This window comes from Rasamsonia byssochlamydoides, assembly GCF_041956645.1.
Source record: "Rasamsonia byssochlamydoides strain NRRL 3658 unplaced genomic scaffold VTN77scaffold_40, whole genome shotgun sequence".
Lineage (NCBI taxonomy): Eukaryota > Fungi > Ascomycota > Eurotiomycetes > Eurotiales > Trichocomaceae > Rasamsonia > Rasamsonia byssochlamydoides.
In genome coordinates, this window is record NW_027192423.1 from 186,126 (window position 1) to 203,851 (window position 17,726).

At 51.3% G+C, this 17,726-nt stretch overlaps 9 protein-coding genes across 9 annotated transcripts; 6 read left to right on the forward strand and 3 right to left on the reverse strand.

Moving 5' to 3' along the window:
• Positions 1-175: 175 nt before the first annotated feature.
• On the forward strand, positions 176-1,198 carry VTN77DRAFT_5640 (uncharacterized protein; the record flags this gene model as incomplete). The annotated part of the gene is made up of 3 exons (XM_069421830.1): positions 176-550; positions 671-1,099; positions 1,166-1,198. The coding sequence occupies 3 exons, from the start codon at positions 176-178 to the stop codon at positions 1,196-1,198; spliced, it is 837 nt and encodes a 278-aa protein (XP_069276871.1).
• Positions 1,199-2,085: 887 nt separating this feature from the next.
• Positions 2,086-3,654, forward strand: VTN77DRAFT_5641 (uncharacterized protein; the record flags this gene model as incomplete). The annotated part of the gene is made up of 1 exon (XM_069421831.1): positions 2,086-3,654. One exon carries the CDS (start codon positions 2,086-2,088, stop codon positions 3,652-3,654), a length of 1,569 nt encoding a protein of 522 aa, XP_069276872.1.
• A 703-nt stretch (positions 3,655-4,357) lies between these two features.
• Positions 4,358-4,620, forward strand: VTN77DRAFT_5642 (uncharacterized protein; the record flags this gene model as incomplete). Its single annotated transcript, XM_069421832.1, has 2 exons — positions 4,358-4,508; positions 4,571-4,620. 2 exons carry the CDS (start codon positions 4,358-4,360, stop codon positions 4,618-4,620), a joined length of 201 nt encoding a protein of 66 aa, XP_069276873.1.
• A 67-nt stretch (positions 4,621-4,687) lies between these two features.
• Positions 4,688-5,488, forward strand: VTN77DRAFT_5643 (uncharacterized protein; the record flags this gene model as incomplete). Its single annotated transcript, XM_069421833.1, has 2 exons — positions 4,688-4,747; positions 4,808-5,488. 2 exons carry the CDS (start codon positions 4,688-4,690, stop codon positions 5,486-5,488), a joined length of 741 nt encoding a protein of 246 aa, XP_069276874.1.
• A 1,232-nt stretch (positions 5,489-6,720) lies between these two features.
• On the reverse strand, positions 6,721-8,633 carry VTN77DRAFT_5644 (uncharacterized protein; the record flags this gene model as incomplete). Its single annotated transcript, XM_069421834.1, has 7 exons — positions 6,721-7,038; positions 7,125-7,320; positions 7,381-7,409; positions 7,465-7,725; positions 7,796-7,881; positions 7,960-8,073; positions 8,123-8,633. The coding sequence occupies 7 exons, from the start codon at positions 8,631-8,633 to the stop codon at positions 6,721-6,723; spliced, it is 1,515 nt and encodes a 504-aa protein (XP_069276875.1).
• A 2,129-nt stretch (positions 8,634-10,762) lies between these two features.
• Positions 10,763-11,396, reverse strand: VTN77DRAFT_5645 (uncharacterized protein; the record flags this gene model as incomplete). The annotated part of the gene is made up of 5 exons (XM_069421835.1): positions 10,763-10,797; positions 10,852-10,915; positions 10,995-11,076; positions 11,129-11,159; positions 11,330-11,396. 5 exons carry the CDS (start codon positions 11,394-11,396, stop codon positions 10,763-10,765), a joined length of 279 nt encoding a protein of 92 aa, XP_069276876.1.
• A 333-nt stretch (positions 11,397-11,729) lies between these two features.
• VTN77DRAFT_5646 (uncharacterized protein) lies at positions 11,730-12,236 on the forward strand (the record flags this gene model as incomplete). The annotated part of the gene is made up of 5 exons (XM_069421836.1): positions 11,730-11,789; positions 11,857-11,872; positions 11,936-11,998; positions 12,061-12,073; positions 12,137-12,236. 5 exons carry the CDS (start codon positions 11,730-11,732, stop codon positions 12,234-12,236), a joined length of 252 nt encoding a protein of 83 aa, XP_069276877.1.
• A 219-nt stretch (positions 12,237-12,455) lies between these two features.
• VTN77DRAFT_5647 (uncharacterized protein) lies at positions 12,456-12,988 on the reverse strand (the record flags this gene model as incomplete). Its single annotated transcript, XM_069421837.1, has 2 exons — positions 12,456-12,596; positions 12,668-12,988. The coding sequence occupies 2 exons, from the start codon at positions 12,986-12,988 to the stop codon at positions 12,456-12,458; spliced, it is 462 nt and encodes a 153-aa protein (XP_069276878.1).
• Positions 12,989-13,458: 470 nt separating this feature from the next.
• Positions 13,459-17,646, forward strand: VTN77DRAFT_5648 (uncharacterized protein; the record flags this gene model as incomplete). The annotated part of the gene is made up of 8 exons (XM_069421838.1): positions 13,459-13,667; positions 13,727-13,843; positions 13,893-13,998; positions 14,059-14,292; positions 14,344-14,430; positions 14,486-17,171; positions 17,233-17,531; positions 17,602-17,646. The coding sequence occupies 8 exons, from the start codon at positions 13,459-13,461 to the stop codon at positions 17,644-17,646; spliced, it is 3,783 nt and encodes a 1,260-aa protein (XP_069276879.1).
• Positions 17,647-17,726: the final 80 nt, after the last annotated feature.

The window sequence follows — 17,726 nt, forward strand, 5'->3', positions numbered from 1 at the left end:
GTTGACCGGATTACGTAATACCGGGAGTGCGGCGCTAGTTTTTCCAGAAGTTGTAATTTTCGGAGAAAGTTGTGATGCGAAAACGATGCAATAATAGTCAACAGCCCGAACTAAATCTTCTTGACACCCCCTCACAACCATTTCTGGTTCCATTTGTCCAATTCCAGATACCACAATGCTTCAACGAGCAATTCTCAGACAACGACGCGCCGTGCAGGCTGCGCTGTCCATCCGTTCCATATCCTCGCCGTCTCTATCGGTGAGACAAACGTCGCCTCTCCAGCAACTTTCTCGGTCCATCAGGCAATCTCCCTTCCGGCCAGTGCCTCGTTATTACTCTACAGAGAACGAAGCAAAAAAGGAAGAAGAGAAGAAAGCCGAAGAGGAAGTGAAGAAACCCGAAAATGAGGGTGCAGCAGCTCCTGAAGGAAACGGTGAAACAGAGGCTGCTGCTGCCGAAGCTGCCGAAGCTGCCGAAGCTGCCGAAAGTGCCGAAGACCTGTTGAAAAAGGAGCTGGAAGCGAAGAACAAGGAGATTATCGATTTGAAAGTATGAGATTCAGTTGACAATTGTTATTCGTTGCACTTGTATAAATGTTGCACTCAATTGCTTCATTTCGGCCCAACGTGACTTCTTTCCTTGGTTGGAACTAACATAATTTTCAACCAGGACAAATACCTGCGCGCTGTTGCCGAGTTCCGAAATTTCCAAGACCGCGCGAAGCGGGACATTGACGCTGCACGAACTTTTGCGATCCAGCGTTTTGCTACCGATCTTCTTGAGTCCATTGACAATTTTGATCGCGCACTGTCCGCCGTTCCTGCCGAGAAGATCAGTGCTGCCCAGGCGGAGGGTAACAAGGAACTGCACGATCTTTACGAGGGCCTGAAGATGACCGAAAACATCCTTATGAGTACGCTGAAGAAGCACGGCCTGGAGAGGTTCGATCCCAGTGAACCCACTGAGGATGGCAAGCCTCAGAAATTTGACCCGAAACTTCATGAAGCTACTTTCATGGCCAAGGCGGAGGACAAGGAAGATGGCGACATCATGCATGTCCAGAGCAAGGGATTCATCCTGCATGGGAGAGTTTTGAGGGTACGTTCTTACATTTATCATCCTGCTTTCCTGTGAGTTCTGCAGCTAATCTGTGTCTTTGTATAGGCCGCCAAAGTTGGTGTCGTGAAGAACGCATAAACCTCTCCATTCTCTTTTCCTCTCTCCTCAGACGAACACCTATCTCTCCATTCCTATTCGTCCGCATGTATGAAATTACCTTCGACTCGATCTGTACCATATGAACCTATGCTATGTGGTGAGGGAAACAACTAAAATCATGACTTCTTGGCATGACACTCGATGCTCCTCCTCCGCCTGCAATTGGCGCCTCTCGACGGACAATCGACCACCTTACGAAATCATCTACACATGTACTGTATTATAGCAAGCTGCGCTTGTCGGGACTTTTCTTCCCATCGTGGCCGGGTTTCTGCGACACGTTCCTGAAACCGAAAACTCTCTCCCCTCTCTTCAGCATAATAATATACAGCATTCGGTGCATCTCCGCTTATGTGGGATTTTATTTTAGCCCTTTGGACTGGCTTGGCATTGGCATTGGCATTGTGGAACTGGAACTGGAACTGGTTAATGGTGTGGTATTTCCAGGGCATATGCACGGATCTTTCTTCGGAAGGAAATGAAAGTTTTGCAGCAAATAGAAGCCAGAGTCAAATGTTTGTAATGGACTTTTTTGGGGGCTGCTTTCCTGGGAGCATGGAAGTGTACGGACTCCGTGGGTGTTAGATACACATGACAGCCAAATACAAGCAGAGACATCGACATTAATTGCTTAGTATAATAGGCCAATTCGGTAGTACTTATCTCTATGATCAATTTACTCGGTCAGCACTCAAAAATCATGACTTGTTCTGAGCTCATGCCTTATCAATGATCATATCTGCTCGGCGACACAGTTGACCCGCACCGAGAACTTCGGAAACATTTCCACGGCACGGGAGTATGTACCCAGAGTTTACCGCGCGCACCTGGACCAGCGTTTGCACAGGAGAAAAAGGCCAGGAAAGATGCGGTTAATCGCTACTGGAAGGGCCTTGCGTGCTGGCAGTGGCAGATGGTCAATTGGCTCCTCTACGTGCGGGAGGAGAGGCTTCCCGCTGTTGCGTCAGCAGCGACAGCACGCCGCAGTCGGCTTGAGATTCTCGAGCTCTTCGCCAGCCCCGCAGTCACAAGAAGCAAAAATTGAGCCCCCCAGAGCGACGGCTGGGAGTCGTCGACGTTTCTCGACAGGCCCGGGATCCCAAATTACTGTCGAGGGAAAATCTTACCCAACCGATCAATGGACAAACACCCCGGATACCATTCTCTCCCACGTTAGCCGTCGATTATACCTTGACGAGAATCATCCTCTGGCCATTACTCGAAAACTGATCGAAGGCCAGTTTCCTGGCCCTGTCTTCGGCAATTATGTGGAGGAAAACCCCATCGTTAGCACCGCTCAGAATTTCGATGTCCTTGGCTTCCCCCCAGACCACCCGGGTCGCAATCGTACCGATACCTACTACATCAACGAAAAAATTCTCCTGAGAACGCATACGAGCGCTCACCAGTCTGCGTATTTTCGGCGCATAAACAGCAATGAGAAGCTACACCCGGAAGAGGAAGGATATACAGTGACGGCAGATGTCTATCGCCGTGATGCCATCGATCGCAGTCACTATCCCGTTTTCCACCAGATGGAAGGCGCCAGGTTGTGGAAGCGTCCCAGTGTTGATCCTTTGAAGCATGCTTCGGAGACTGCCGCCATGATATGGAAAGATGTGGAGAGCATCCCCTCTCATGACGTTGTGGTTGAAGATCCCAACCCGACCATTCATTCTGAGCGGAATCCTCTCCAGGCGGATCACCACAGCGCTGAGGAAGTCGAGGCTGTCGCTGCACACCTCAAGCGCTCTTTGGAACGGATGGTGGTGAAGATTTTCACCGAGGCTGCTAAAGCCTCCCGAGGTTCTGATGCGGAGCAAGAGCCTCTCAAAGTCCGCTGGGTCGAGGCTTACTTCCCTTTTACCAGCCCTTCATGGGAGCTGGAGGTGTTCTGGCAGGGCGACTGGCTCGAGATCCTGGGGTGTGGTATCATCAAGCAGGATCTCCTCATCAGATCCGACGTGCCTGACCGGATCGGATGGGCTTTCGGCGTGGGGCTCGAGCGGATCGCCATGCTCCTCTTCAACATCCCAGACATCCGTCTGTTCTGGTCGCGCGACGAGCGTTTCCTCTCCCAATTCACCGCCGGGAAGATCACGCGATTCGAGCCCTTTTCCAAACACCCAGCTTGCTACAAGGATGTGGCCTTCTGGCTCCGGTCGTCAACTGCAAGTGGAGGCAGCGCCGCAGGCGGCGTGGTGCCTTTCCACGAGAACGATATCATGGAGATTGTCCGAGACGTGGCCGGCAACCTCGTCGAGGATGTGAAACTGGTGGACGAGTTTACGCATCCGAAGACCGGCCGAAAGAGTCTGTGCTACCGCATCAATTACCGGAGCCTGGAACGGACGTTGACGAACAAGGAGGTGAACGAGTTGCATGAGCGCGTGCGGGAGAAGTTGGTTGAGAAGGCGGGTGTTGAGTTGCGATGATATAGACAGGTCGATAAACTGTATACTAGTGTTTGTACAAGATAACGAGTCTCTGAATGTAAACGACATCATCTCCTGTAACAATGGTTTGTAAGTATGCCAGTGGTGGTTGCCATATTTCCTTTTTGGGAAAGTATGAAGAAAATTTTTAGAGCTCCTTCGTACAGAGTCCTCCACAGGAGAACTGAACACGAAAACCAAGAATATTGTTCCCTCATACACCAAAATGATGCGTCCTGATGTCGTTCACTCTACTTGAAGCTCCAATTCTCGATGAGACCCTAGATATGCTGAAGTTTGTAACCTGGTCGTGAAACGATAACCTTCCTATTGGCAGATGAGGGTCAGGCTCTGCATTCTACCGACTGAGTGATAGAATCCTATCATCAGTCAGGCCGAGGTACCTAGGTAAGATTGACAGCAAATTCCACCAATACAATCCAGTTGAATAGGTATAAAGTGAATTGCCTAAAGTTACCTACCTTATCAGCGCGCCGTGGGTCTTGATCCGGGCCAACGCGGGCCGAAATCTTCAGCGCGTTATTAATATTAATGCACTAATAATAAGCACGCAGCCCGTTTGGTCCGCTCGCTGAAAAGTCCGAAACCGCTCCAGCCTTACAAGCCTCTCTCTCCTCTTCGTCTCCCCTCTCCCCTCTCTCCTCGCTTCTCAGTCCGGAATGCGTTCTGCTTGCTGGGCACAATGGCAGCAGGCAACGTGACGATGGAGGAGTCGCCTGCGCAACGGCCCAGGCGATCGCCAGCCTCTGCGCCGGCCAAGATCCATTATCCGTTCTGGTTCGGCGGATCGGCGTCCTGCTTTGCGGCATCAGTCACGCACCCATTGGACCTTGGTAAGTGCATGATAGCCTTGATATGTGGTGAAATATGGCGTACTGATAACAATTTTCTTTAGTGAAGGTAAAAATGCCGTCCATCTTGCTTCATGTTTTCTTCTGCGCGTGACTGACTGACAGACGACTTGCGCGAGTAGGTCCGCTTACAAACTCGCGCCCCCGGAGCGCCCAAGACCATGCTGGGCACTTTTGCTTATGTCTTCAAGAATGATGGCTTCCTTGGTCTGTACAGCGGGGTATGTTTGGAACAATTGCAGGCGTTGCATCCGATCTGTTGCTAACGGAGTTATTCCCAGCTCTCCGCGTCGATCCTCCGACAAATGACCTATTCCACGACCCGATTCGGTGTCTACGAGGAGCTCAAGTCGTATTTCACCTCTTCGTCATCCCCTCCCGGTCTTCCCACCCTCATTGGCATGGCCTGCTTCTCCGGTTTTCTCGGCGGCCTGGCGGGGAACCCGGCCGATGTGCTCAACGTCCGCATGCAGTCTGACGCTGCCCTCCCTCTGGAGAAGCGACGGAACTACAAGAACGCGTTTCACGGGCTGGTTCGGATGATCCGCGAAGAGGGCCCGGGGAGTCTGTTCCGCGGCGTATGGCCCAATTCCACCCGCGCGGTGCTGATGACGGCCTCACAGCTGGCGTCCTATGACACCTTCAAACGGCTCTGCATCGACACGGTCGGTATGTCGGACAACCTGACGACGCATTTTACGGCTTCGTTCCTGGCCGGCTTCGTGGCGACGACAGTGTGCAGTCCCGTGGACGTGATCAAGACGCGCATCATGAGCGCCTCCCCGGCCGAGAGCCACGACGGCGTCATGTCTCTGCTGCGAGATGTCTGCCGCAAAGAGGGCGTCAGCTGGGTGTTCCGAGGCTGGGTGCCCAGCTTCATCCGGCTGGGTCCGCACACGATCGCGACGTTCCTGTTCCTGGAAGAACACAAGAAACTCTACCGCCTGATCAAGGGGTTATAATTGCTGCCACAGAAAAATACTTCTTCCATCTGTACAGTACAAAATTCTCAGGACGAGCCTGATGTCATCTAAGCGGGCTAATCTTGCATCTTGCGTCATAGATAGGTAGACTGGTTGGGTATCTATCATGTTGATATTTTGGAACGGACATAATTCGGCCTTGTACTTTTTTTTTCGGCAGCGATTCTTTTTTTTATCTCTCCATCGTGCCTCCACTCAGCATCACCGTCACCAGTTTCTTTTCTGCCAGCTGAGTCCTGACTGATTTACTGACTGACAGCAACGACACTGACACTGACACTCTACTAGGGACATGTCGAACGAGTGAGTCTATACCAAGATAAGAGATCTATCTTATCTTTGGGGTCTCGTTCAGGCAGCCTTATCCATCTGATCTGATGTACAGGACAGTACTGTGTATGTAGAATAGATAGATTGATTGATAGATAGAGATTTCCGACCCATCATTATGACTAAGAAAGGCCCTCCGATGGATGGGTGATATAGATAGATTAGTTAGATAGGGTTTTGGTAATACTTTGTCGGTATTTCGAACCTTTTTTTTTAATTTATTGTCATTGTTGCTTCTATTTGTTTGGTTTGGTTTGGTTTTTGTTCCCTTCGTCTGATCTGATCTGATCTGATCTGGTTGATCTCATCTTATCTGATTGATCTGATACCATCTATCTATCGATCTATCGATCTATCTGTCCATCTATCTATTTATCCAATCCATCCATGTCTTCTTTTCCTTTTTCTAGGAGTATATTTAATTATATCATCCTACGTCGCCAGTCGTAAATTCGATTTTACGTCTATATATATAAATCAAAATTATGTCTAGCTACCTAGGTACTTGGCTTCTATATTATCTCTGTTTCTATTTTTTTCTGCTTCTGCTAAACTAGAGCCGGTGATGGCGCTAAGTATTATCATGATATACTTCCAAGGATATGGAGGTAGTTACGCTCAAGGATAAGAAAGACATGATCATGATTGTGATTATGATTGTGACAGGTCAGTTGTATACTATCTATCTATATAGTATATATATGTATATCTCTCCAATTCAAAGGAACCAAACCCAGGAGACTACCCAAACCAAACAAATAACTTGCTCGATGATATGATAATAAAGATACGATTAGAAATTAACGAAGATATCTCCTCTCTCCTCTCTCTCTCTCCTCCCCCTCCTCTCTTCCTGGTTCTGCATGTCTGCATTAATCCAATCAATTAAGTCTAAACCCCCCACTCGTCCTCTTCTGAAAGAACCCCTCCGGATCATACTTCAACCTCGTCTGCAGAGCCTGCTCCCTCGTGCGGAGCCGCCCCCAGTAATCCTGCCGAAAGTAGGCGTCGTTCATGAACAAGGGCCGGTACGCGTCCGGCAGCAGGCCCTGCGCGATATGCCCCTGAATGATGGCGTCCATACCGCTGTAGATGTTCTGCGTCGCGGCGTCGATGGTCGCGTCGTCGGCGGCGAAAGAGTACGAGAAGTCGAATTCGAAGATTAGGTAGTCCTGGTCGGTGGGGAAGTCGAGGAGGTCCTGCGAATCGATCGGTTAGCGCGATTGCTGGTGAAAGAATCTGGTATACTAGGTGGTAGGCAGTAGTGCTGGTGGGATGCTCTTACCCCTCCCAAGCTCTTCGCTTTGCTGGTAATGTTCCGTGGCATGGGCTGGATCGCGAATGAGCCGATGACGTTCGGCACGGTGATCACCGTGTTGGTGACGTTGAACCAGTGGTCGTAGTAGGACTGCATGACCTCCGCGCCGACCGTCTTGTTCGGAAGAGGTGTTGTTTCGGTTGTGATGGTGTATCGTTGGCCGCTTCATCACGTCAGTCGTATGCAATCAGTAGTAGTGAGCAGCAGTAGTAGAGGGGCTTACTGCAAGATATATATATCATTATACTTGAGCTGAATCTTGAGTTAGGACGGTTACTAGCTGAAGTAAAAAAGGACAGAGACAAACCAGATCAGAGTATTTGTCCCACGTCTTGGTCGTGTCCAGATCCGGTCCAATCGCTTTGAACGAGTCGAACACTCCGGCTGGAGGAGTAGGACCATCATAGAACAAGAAAATAATCCACAGGTTGAGGAGGGCCGTATGCTCTGTCGTCACGATGATCGCGGCCTTGTCGTCAGGATAGTGCTCGGTGAAGGCCCGGACTGCTTCCAGGATCTGAGACGTCGTGCTCTCGGTTGCGGTGTAGACGTAATTGCCTCCCCAGATCTGACGAAGTTAGCTGGGTCGAATATATATCTACATATATATATGATGAATGATGAATGCATCAACACACCTGGTGGTTCTGCGGGCGGGTTTGCAAAGTGTAAGCAGTCACAATACCAAAGTTATTCCCACCACCTTTCAGAGCAAGGAAGAGATCTGACTTGGTTAGTGGGGAATTGTGAGGAAGCTCACATCATATGAGCGATATTGATATTATATGGCGACTGGACATACCCGAGTTCTCGTTCGCATTGGCATTGACAATGGTCCCATTGGCAAGAACCACTTCGTAATTGACGACGTTATTTGCCGCCCAGCCGTACTGCGAACTGAGAAAGCTCAATCCACCTATACGTCGTCAGCAACATCCTCTATCAGATTGTTAGAGTCAACTCACCTCCAAGCATATAGCCTCCAACACCGACACCCCCAAGTCTCCCCCCGACGAGAGCTTGACCCGTGCTGTCGAGCTTCTCCTGCGCCTCTTCCCACGTCAGACCCGGCCCAACGACCGCAGTCTGCGTCTCATTATCATAGATCACGTCATTCAGATTCTTCGTCAAGATGAGCAGACCACCCTGGATACTGGCGAACCCGTTGTTCGGCATATGCCCGCCCGATTTGACCGCGAAGAGATCGTCGGTGTCCTGCAGGGCGAGGACGATGTCGGCGACCTCCTGCGCGCTCGACGGACTGAGCATGCATGTCGGCTTGAGGTCTGAACAGGCCGCAGACCAGTAGTGGAGTAGGTCGGCGTCGTAGTCTAGGGACAGCGGCCATTCTACCGTGATGCCGGCATTTTGTAGGGTTGTGCAGAGATCTGATGCTGCTGCTGCCGCAGAAATGAGGGCACCTGACACTGCTAGAAGGGGGGCCAGCTGTGACCCAAGTCCAAACCCAAACCCCATTCTGGGTTGGAGATATATAATGAGGGAGGAATATATAAACAGGAAAAGAAAAGAGAATCCCTCCTCGGGATAGAATGTCTTTGGAATGAATTATTCAACCAGAAAGGATAACCAGAAAGGAAAAAGGCATCACGATGTGTCTATCCCTTTAACTTCATCATGATGACGAGCATTCTAGGTACATGTATTGACAGACAGTACAGAATATATATGCTTCAACCTCGTGGCTATCCATCCCCACTTCTTTCCTTTCCCCTTGCCAATGTCGACTTAGTCTGCAGACATAGCATTTGGAATGCAGGATGCTAGCTCGGGATGCCCGAATCTCAGGAAATGTGAGTTCATGAAATCATTGGCTATTGCCCTGAATAAACAATAGAAGATAAACCAAATTTAGGACCTGCGTACCTAGTTCAAATCTTTCTCGGCGTAAACAAACGAATAGAATTGCAAGATTGTTTATTTTTCTTACTCCACTCCTTCTCAATGCAAAGGGGACTAAAATTTGGAATTTTTGGGAAGGTTGGTAGATAGATAAATTCCCAAAAGGGTAATTCCCGAGACAAGCTTTCGAAATAAAATGACAGGTTGGACAGCAGTCAAGTTGTCAACAGACCAGACCAGACCAGACTGTATCAATCATCAATTTCCGTGGATAATAGACAAGACTACTGTAACTAACAGGCTCGCTTAGCAAGTGCAGACAAGGATTGACATGACAGCTGGCGTGGGAGTGGATTCGAGTCCAGCAATCAGATTATCGGCCAGATAGGTATCATAGCTAACTATCTTGGGGTAGTGTACAGAGTAGAGATGGTGATAGTGACTGACTGTACAGGATACATACATACTCCGGAGTCCGTACGGAGTATCGTTGATTTGATTTGATTGCCCTGTTAATGTCACTGCCGGGAGTCGGACTAGAGTGCAGCCGACATGCAGAAACTCCGCAGATGACATTCTGCAGATCGGCTGAAGAATATTACTCCGTGGGCAGCTCCCGCTCCAGCTCCTCGGTAATTATTTACTTTAGACGCAGAGAAATAATTGCAAATACTCCAGGACGGTGACCACACTTGAATGCATGTGAAAATCGTACTGCACGGAGTACATACTCCGTACATATAACGACAACTTGCAGCACTGGCCCTGTCTAGCTCCCTCAATTAATTTCAACCTCGGTGGAAACCTAGTTCTCTTAGCCCTACTGTACTGTACGCTGTACAGGCTAGGTAGATATGCACGCCTCAGCAGCCAGCACGCTCGTAGCTAATGTACGGTGTTCACTTCTCCGTACGGAGCATCAAGATCCCGAATCAGCCCACTTATCGACGTGGATAGTGGTAATTAAATTCCTACAGGACGCTTTGTTGCTGGCTTAAAGAGCATTCCTGTGCAGCGACCCCTGCTGCCACGTGACTTGGACGAACGGAGAGCATCCAACACATACCGATAGGCTATATCTTCATGACTTCAAGAGTGGCGTCCCATTCCATGGTTTGTAGCTTGTATGGATCGGCTAGAATCTGGGATTTCCGAGGCATACCTATCTATGAGTTCCCGTCTCATCTGTCCTCAGTGCTGAATGCTGACCTTTTTTTTTTATTAAAAAAAAGGAAAAGAAAAAGACAAAAACTGATCATGACAGGAAAAGCCACAAGAGTACTAAAGGAACATAATATAGAGACTGATTCCTCTTTCAAGTCCATCGAGACAGTCCAAATTAGAGACTTCTGGCTGAGAACAAACAAATGCCTACAACTCTGACTAGGATGTATTGATGAAATCACAACCATTACAACCAGGTACAAGCTCTATCTATGGATGATCGTGAATGGAGCTCTTGTCATATGGAAGAACGCTTCTACTTCCGGGATTATGATCTACCGTACCAAAGTGTGGGTTTCTACTCGTGAAAGAATAGTTGTTTGCAGACTACTACTCCCGCAGATGTAATCAAGACATGGTATTCTCTAGTGCCTGAAATGACGTTACTTTTATGTACAACATTCCCTCGATACCCTCCAAACCCTGACATGGGGACGGAAAATATCACCCTTCGCCTCTGTGGCTAGAATACAGATTGGGTCGTGGAGAGTCTGGTAACCGATTGACGAAAAATTCTTCGTTTACGGCTCCAGACGAGCAGGGAAGTTGCCGGCCTCTGACGGCGGGTCAGCGGGTGTCTCTTTAATAGCATCAATATAGAGGTACTTACGGCGCTGGTCATCCCATCGGTCGGTCCAGGACTTGGGGCACAGAGAGCGGTAAGCCAGGAAGAACTAGTGGCAGTCCAGTTAGCTTCAATTACATATATTTCAAGCATGTAATCCACAGTCTGTTCGAGATCAGGTGACATACCTGACGGCATGGGCGGAAGTCCTCGCCCTTGGCGAGAATGCACTTGTGGTAGTCGACGTAGTTCTGCCAGCAGTGCTTGGTCCTGTACATCAATCAGCAAGGAATCGCCTGAATCGAGGATTATCCATGCATACTGGTTCTGGTTCGGGAAGCGGGCGTCGTAGCCTGTTCGTTAACGAAGGATCAGCCTTGTTCATAGGAACCACCGGCGGCCGGATCGAGACAATCCGATAGTGCATCGAATCGCAATGGAACGGAAGATTTCTCGTACGTACCAGCTGTCAAAATGTTAGCAATTGGAAGCTACTTGGGCAACAAGCTTGCAGTCCACTCACCTGTCACGAACTTGAAGGGCTTGGTCTCCAAAGGCTCATCGGGGTCGGCTTCAGGAATTCGCCCCATCTTGGCAAATAACGTCGATATAGTCCAATTGAACAGAAATTGAAGGTGTAGATGGACGTGGGGTGATGGTGACAGAGCAGAGGGATGAAGAGAAGCGGGCGGAAGAAAGACAGGACGTTGGCGGGTGGGTGGAATGACCGGCGGAGCTGCAGACCCGGGAACGGCCTAGCGAGCAGCCCGCCAGCCACTCGTGGCGCAGGATTCCTTGCACTCCCGAGAACAACCTTACGACATTCAGTCCTCCCACTTCTTCCACCGCGAAAGCTTCACGCCACCATCGAATCCTTCTCGCCCTCGAGCTCTTTCACTCCCTGCCGGCGTAATTAATTGACCATGTATCCCACTCGTGTCCTCGGAATGCAGGCCTCGCGGCCTTTGCTGCACCCGTCTCCTGTAAGTCGCCTCCGGGCGTAGTACCGAATTCTGTCTGATGTCCATTTTCACTGACGTGTTTCTACAGAAAGAGGAAATGAGGGGTATGAACGCCTCCGCGATGCGAATCGGTACTTCCGATTACAGCCACTGACGTGTCTTGCTAGCTCACACGATTTCGCAACGTCTGCGGCAGTTGAAGAAGATTCCCCCAGAGTTGATTCCCCTGGGTGAGTCCATTTCTTCTCTTATCGCTTAAGGGTTTCTATTCACTAACAGCTGTACACAACAGGGATTGTGCTTTGGTAAGTTCTTTGCAAGAGCAGATACAAGTCCGTTCCATTTGACCGGACTAACTCGATTCTCAGCATTGCCGTGGGCGCGGGTATCTATTCCAGCACCAAGAAGCTCTTGACCGACAAGACCCTGCGTCTGTACCGCAACAGGCCCGAAGACCGTCAGCACTAATGGATGCTCTCACCATCGATGGGGGTTCAAGGAAAACGTTGGGAGAGAAGTGCGGGATGTGGTAGTCTGATCGGTTGAGACGGACCCTGCTGGATCGAAAGCTTCAGATTCGCCTTCTTGTGTATATATGAGGGCTCTCAATCGATGGTGTTTGAAGAAGCAATGGAGCAATATCTCATATCGCTGTGCTTGTAGAATTAAATCCAATCCAGCGTCGGTTCACTCAGGCTTAGGCCCTGCGACGTCCAACCCTTCCAACCCCTGCATGGGGTCCTCGGGTCGGTTATTTGCCGCCATTCTAGCTTCCTCAGCAGCTCTCCTATCTTCTTCGCTAACAGCGTATTTTGCCAAGTAGCCTTCCTGTATGTGCACCATTCGTAGTAAGCAGACTGCTTGGTCCTCGGAGCCTGGAAGGCATTTTCTCCACTCACCTGCTCCCATATTGCCGTCTTGCTTCCCAATCCTTCGTTGCTGTCCTTCTGCGGCTTGGCAGCGGCGACCTTGATTATTCGCCCGTAGAGCTCACTCTGATCCATATTGTCGATGGCTTCCTTTGCATCCTGGGGAAGTTCGAACTCGACATAACCGAAACCTCGATGGTTGTCGGTCGATGAAGGCAGTTCAGGCTTCGGGAGGGTGATGTCGACAATCTCCCCGAACGGGAGAAAGGCCTCCATGAGCGTCTGCTCCGTGACGGCTTGATCGAGCCCGCCCACGTAGATGGTGCTTTTGAGGCGGGCTGCTTCAGTCATGGTGCTGGAGGCGCAAATCGAGCTGACCAGCCAATTCCTTTTTCCGCGACGAGCTCAAAGCTCGCGGACAACAAGAACGAAGCTCGTATGGTTGCGCGTTAGCGGGGTTCAGTCGTGGATCTAATAATTTGTTCCAATCTTTAATCTTTCCCGGTCGTTGCGCTCGGGCTCAGGCCTCCGCCGTCGATATCACGTGCAGGCCAGGAGGCGCTAGCCTAAGGCAGGCTGGCAGGCTCAGCTTCCCCCCAGAGTGGCCCGAGCCAAGATCCAGCCAGAAGGCCACTTGGATACATCCAGGTGGTGTTGTTGTTGCTCAAGCATCGTTCGAGCTTTGTGGCCCTTCGTAGGGGCTCCTCATTCCGTGATCCGGCCCCTTGGATCTATTGATATCAATTCTGATGAACCATTGTTTACTCTTACATTAAACCCTTCGCGCTCCCTTCTCTATCCTTCCGATCTCCGCCATCGCCATGGTGCGTCTTAGGGAAATTCCCCGGACGGCCACCTTCGCCTGGTCGCCCGGGACCGCGGCGCCCCTGATCGTTACCGGAACGCGTGCAGGTGCGGTGGATTTTGATTTTTCAAATGAGACCAATCTCGAGCTGTGGGATCTGGGTTTGGATCGCCAAGGGCAGGGTGCGGAGTTGCAGCCTATAGCCAAGATTCCCACTGATTCAGGGTGTGTACTATATTTCCTGCAGTATAATTTATGGCAGCCGTCTGATGATAGATTGGCAGGTTCAACGACATCGCCTGGGCTGAATATGACGAAAACAAACGAGGGGTGATCGCGGGTGCTCTGGAAAATGGCTCTTTGGATCTCTGGGATGCCGACAAACTCATTGATGGAGCAAGGTCCGTGGCTTTGGCGATTACTGGGTATACCTTTACTGATGATTGGAAGTGACCCCTTGATATCGCGAATATCCAAGCACTCTGGTGCTATCAAGGCTCTCCAATTCAACCCCCGACACTCGAATCTCCTGGCTACCGGAGGGGCGAAAGGAGAGGTGTGTTGTCCACTCCTGAGACTTGGACATACCAACAGGTTTGCTGATGAACTATTCTAGCTCTTCATAACTGATCTGAACAACACTGCCAACCCATTCCGTCTCGGAAATACCGCCGCACGAGCAGACGATATCGATTGTTTGGACTGGAACAAAAAGGTGGCGCATATCTTGGTCACCGGTAGCAGCGCAGGCTTCGTGACCGTGTGGGACGTCAAGACCAAGAAGGAGAGCTTGACATTGAACAACCTGAATCGAAAACCTGTTAGCGCCGTAGCGTGGGACCCCGATAAGGTAGGATCTTGAAAAGTATGTACGGTCAGGAATTAGACTAATTGGAAATAGCCAACGAAACTTGTGACGTCGATACCGCTCGAGTCCGATCCCCTGATTCTTGTGTGGGACCTTCGAAATTCCCATGCACCCGAAAGAGTAAGTCACCTGCGAAGAGAAAACCCTCCAGCAGGTTGCCGCTGACCTTTAGTAGGTTCTCAGAGGCCATGAATCCGGTGTTCTGTCACTGTCTTGGTGTACGCACGATCCTGATCTGCTCCTTTCTTCGGGAAAGGACAATCGCACCATTTGTTGGAATCCCCAGACGGGTGAAAACTACGGAGAGTTCCCAATTGTCACAAACTGGACATTCCAGACGCGGTGGAACCCTCAGAACCCCAATTTCTTTGCTTCCGCCTCCTTCGATGGGAAGATTGCCATCCAGACAATCCAGAATACCAGCACTGAGGCTGCTCAAAAGGTGGCCATCCAGAACCAGGCTTTGGATGGCGAAGACTTCTTCGCCAGGGCACAGACTCAGCCTCAAGTGGCCACGTTTTCCTTGCCAAAGGCGCCAAAGTGGCTGGAGCGACCGGTTGCAACATCTTTTGGTTTTGGGGGCAGGGTCGTCTCTGTTGGATTAGCGGACCGTGCGAAACGTTCCTCGAAAGTCAGAATCACTTCCTTCGAGGTGGATGCTTCTGTCGGTAGTGCTACGGAGAGCTTCGAGAACGCCCTCAAGGAAGGCAATCTTCGCAGCATCTGTGAATCGCGGATCAGCAGTGCCCAGACGGACGAGGAAAAGTCGGACTGGAAGGTGATCGAGACCCTGCTCTCCGAGAATCCTCGTAAGGGTCTCGCGGAATATCTGGGCTTCTCCGATGAAGCCGACGAGGCAGCCGATGGATTGGCCAAGCTGGAGCTGAACAAGGAGGAAACGAATGGAGTGTCTGAAACTGAGTCCCGCGGGTCGGGAGCCAAGAAGCACAAACGGCTGACTTCGATATTCGGCACGAATGCAGAGGCAGACAGCTTTTTGTCTGACCTCGCTGCATCCAAAGGCGCTCGAACCAACAATCCGTTCCAGATATATACCGGTGCTGAGTCTGAGGCAGACAAGAGAATCACGAGGGCTCTTCTCCTGGGACGGTTTGAGCAGGCTCTCGACGTAGCCCTTCAAGAAGATCGGCTGTCAGACGCTTTCATGATCGCAATCTGTGGAGGCCAGAAATGCGTCGAGAGAGTCCAGGAAGCGTATTTTTCCAAGCAGAGCGGGGGCCCCAACTATATGCGCCTGCTCGCGTCCATTGTGGGAAAGAATTTGTGGGATGTTGTGCATAACGCCGACCTCGCAAACTGGAAGGAGGTCATGGCAGCTCTCTGCACGTTTGCCGATGAGAAGGAATTCCCGGATCTCTGTGAAGCTCTTGGTGACCGCTTGGAAGAGCAGTTCCGTGGCAGTGACGACAAAGCTGCTCGCAAGGATGCCTCGTTCTGTTATTTGGCGGGATCCAAGTTGGAGAAAGTGGTTAGCATCTGGCTTGAGGAGCTTGGAGAGCACGAGAAGGAGGGCATCGATCGAGCCACCGATGACTCTAGCTTCTCCGTTCACGTCCGCGCCTTGCAGGGCTTCATCGAAAAGGTGACTATTTTCCGCCAGGTCACTAACTACCAGGACACGGAGCTGCAGAAGGATGGGGACTGGAAGCTCGGCGTCCTCTACGACAAATATGTGGAATATGCTGATGTCGCTGCCACGCATGGTCGTCTGGATGTCGCAGAGCGATATCTCAGCCTTGTGCCTGAGAAGCATCCCGAGGCGGACGTGGCCAGAAATCGCATCAAACTGGCTACGAGAAAGGATGCTGCCCCCAAGACGTCTCAGCTGCCTGCTGCAAGAACGGCCGCTCAACCCTTGTCGCAGCCCAATATCTACCAGCCACCTCAACCGACTTTCTCAGGAAGCCCGGCTCCTGCGCAGAACCCTTACGCTCCTCCGGGAGCAGCTGCAGCTGCACCTACACAACCCGTCCAAACCTCCAACCCCTATGCCCCGTTCGCCTCCGGTGGCTATCCCCAGGCTGGATATCAGCCTCCTCAGCCGATGAAGCCTCCGGTTGGTCCTCCTCCGCAGTCTTTCGGTGCTCCGCCGCCTGGACCTTCGGTGCCCCCTCCACCGCGCGCTTTTAATCAATCTCCAGCGACCCCCGTAACGACCTACACCACCGCCACCAACCTTCCTGCATGGAATGACCTGCCTGAGGGCTTCGGGGCCCCGAAGTCCTCTTCACGAAGAGGAACTCCGAGCAGCGCTGGCGTCATCAGTTCTCCCTTCCCTAACCAGCCGCAGTCGACTGGCCCAACGCCTCCGCCGGTTGGTCCTTCTCCCGTGGGCGGCCAGAAGTCACCTGTTCCACCACCACCAAAGGGCCCTGCGCCGCCGCCACGGGTCACGTCTCCGCCGTCAGGCGGGCCTCCGCCGCGATCTTCCTCGATCTCGTCAAACGCTTCAGCACCCGTCAATCCGTATGCGCCTACGACTCAGTCTTCTCCCACCGTTCCCGGAATGGCCGTGCCTCCGCCGATCCCACGCGGTCCTTCTCCTTACAATGCACCCCCCGCTGGCCCTCCTCCATCGAACCGATATGCGCCTAATCCTGCCTCCTCGCCTCAGCTCCAAAACCGCCCTCCTGTGGCACCGCCACCTCAGGCAAGCGCAGGTCAACCGTACGCACCGCAACAGTACCAGCAGTCACCATCTCCGTATAGCCAGACACCACCGCCGCCAGGATCCCAACAGGGCCCGCCACAGGGTCCACCACAGGGCCCTCCTTCCCAGGGCTCTCGTCCTGGCACGGCGCAATCGCAAAAGAAGCCTGCCCCGGCTCCTTCTAAATATCGTGAGTTTACTCTTCTCCCTTGTCAGCTTCCAATTGACTAGCTAACTCTTATGGTCTGCAGCCCCCGGTGACCGTTCCCACATCCCCGCGCACGCGATGCCCATCTATGAGATTCTGTCGGCCGACATGCAGCGAGTCAAGGCGCGTGCGCCATCGTCCTTCAAGGCGCAAGTTGACGATGCGGAGAGGAGGCTGAACATCCTCTTCGACCATCTCAACAACGAGGATCTGCTGAAGCCCAACACCGTCGCGGACATGGTCGAGCTGGCCAAGGCCATCCAAGCACGGGATTACGAGACGGCCAAGAACATCCACCTAGACATTCTGACCAACCGCACTGACGAGTGTGGTAACTGGATGGTGAGTAGCCAGTCGACACATATTCCTTGAAAAAAAAAACTCGTGCTGACGACCCATTTTTTCTTCCCAGGTTGGCGTCAAACGACTCATCAGCATGAGCCGCGCAACCCCTTGACTGATGAATTAGTTAGATAGATGTAGATGCTGCGCTGTGCTGTGTTGGATTTATTTATTTTATAGCTAGTTTATTAAAAT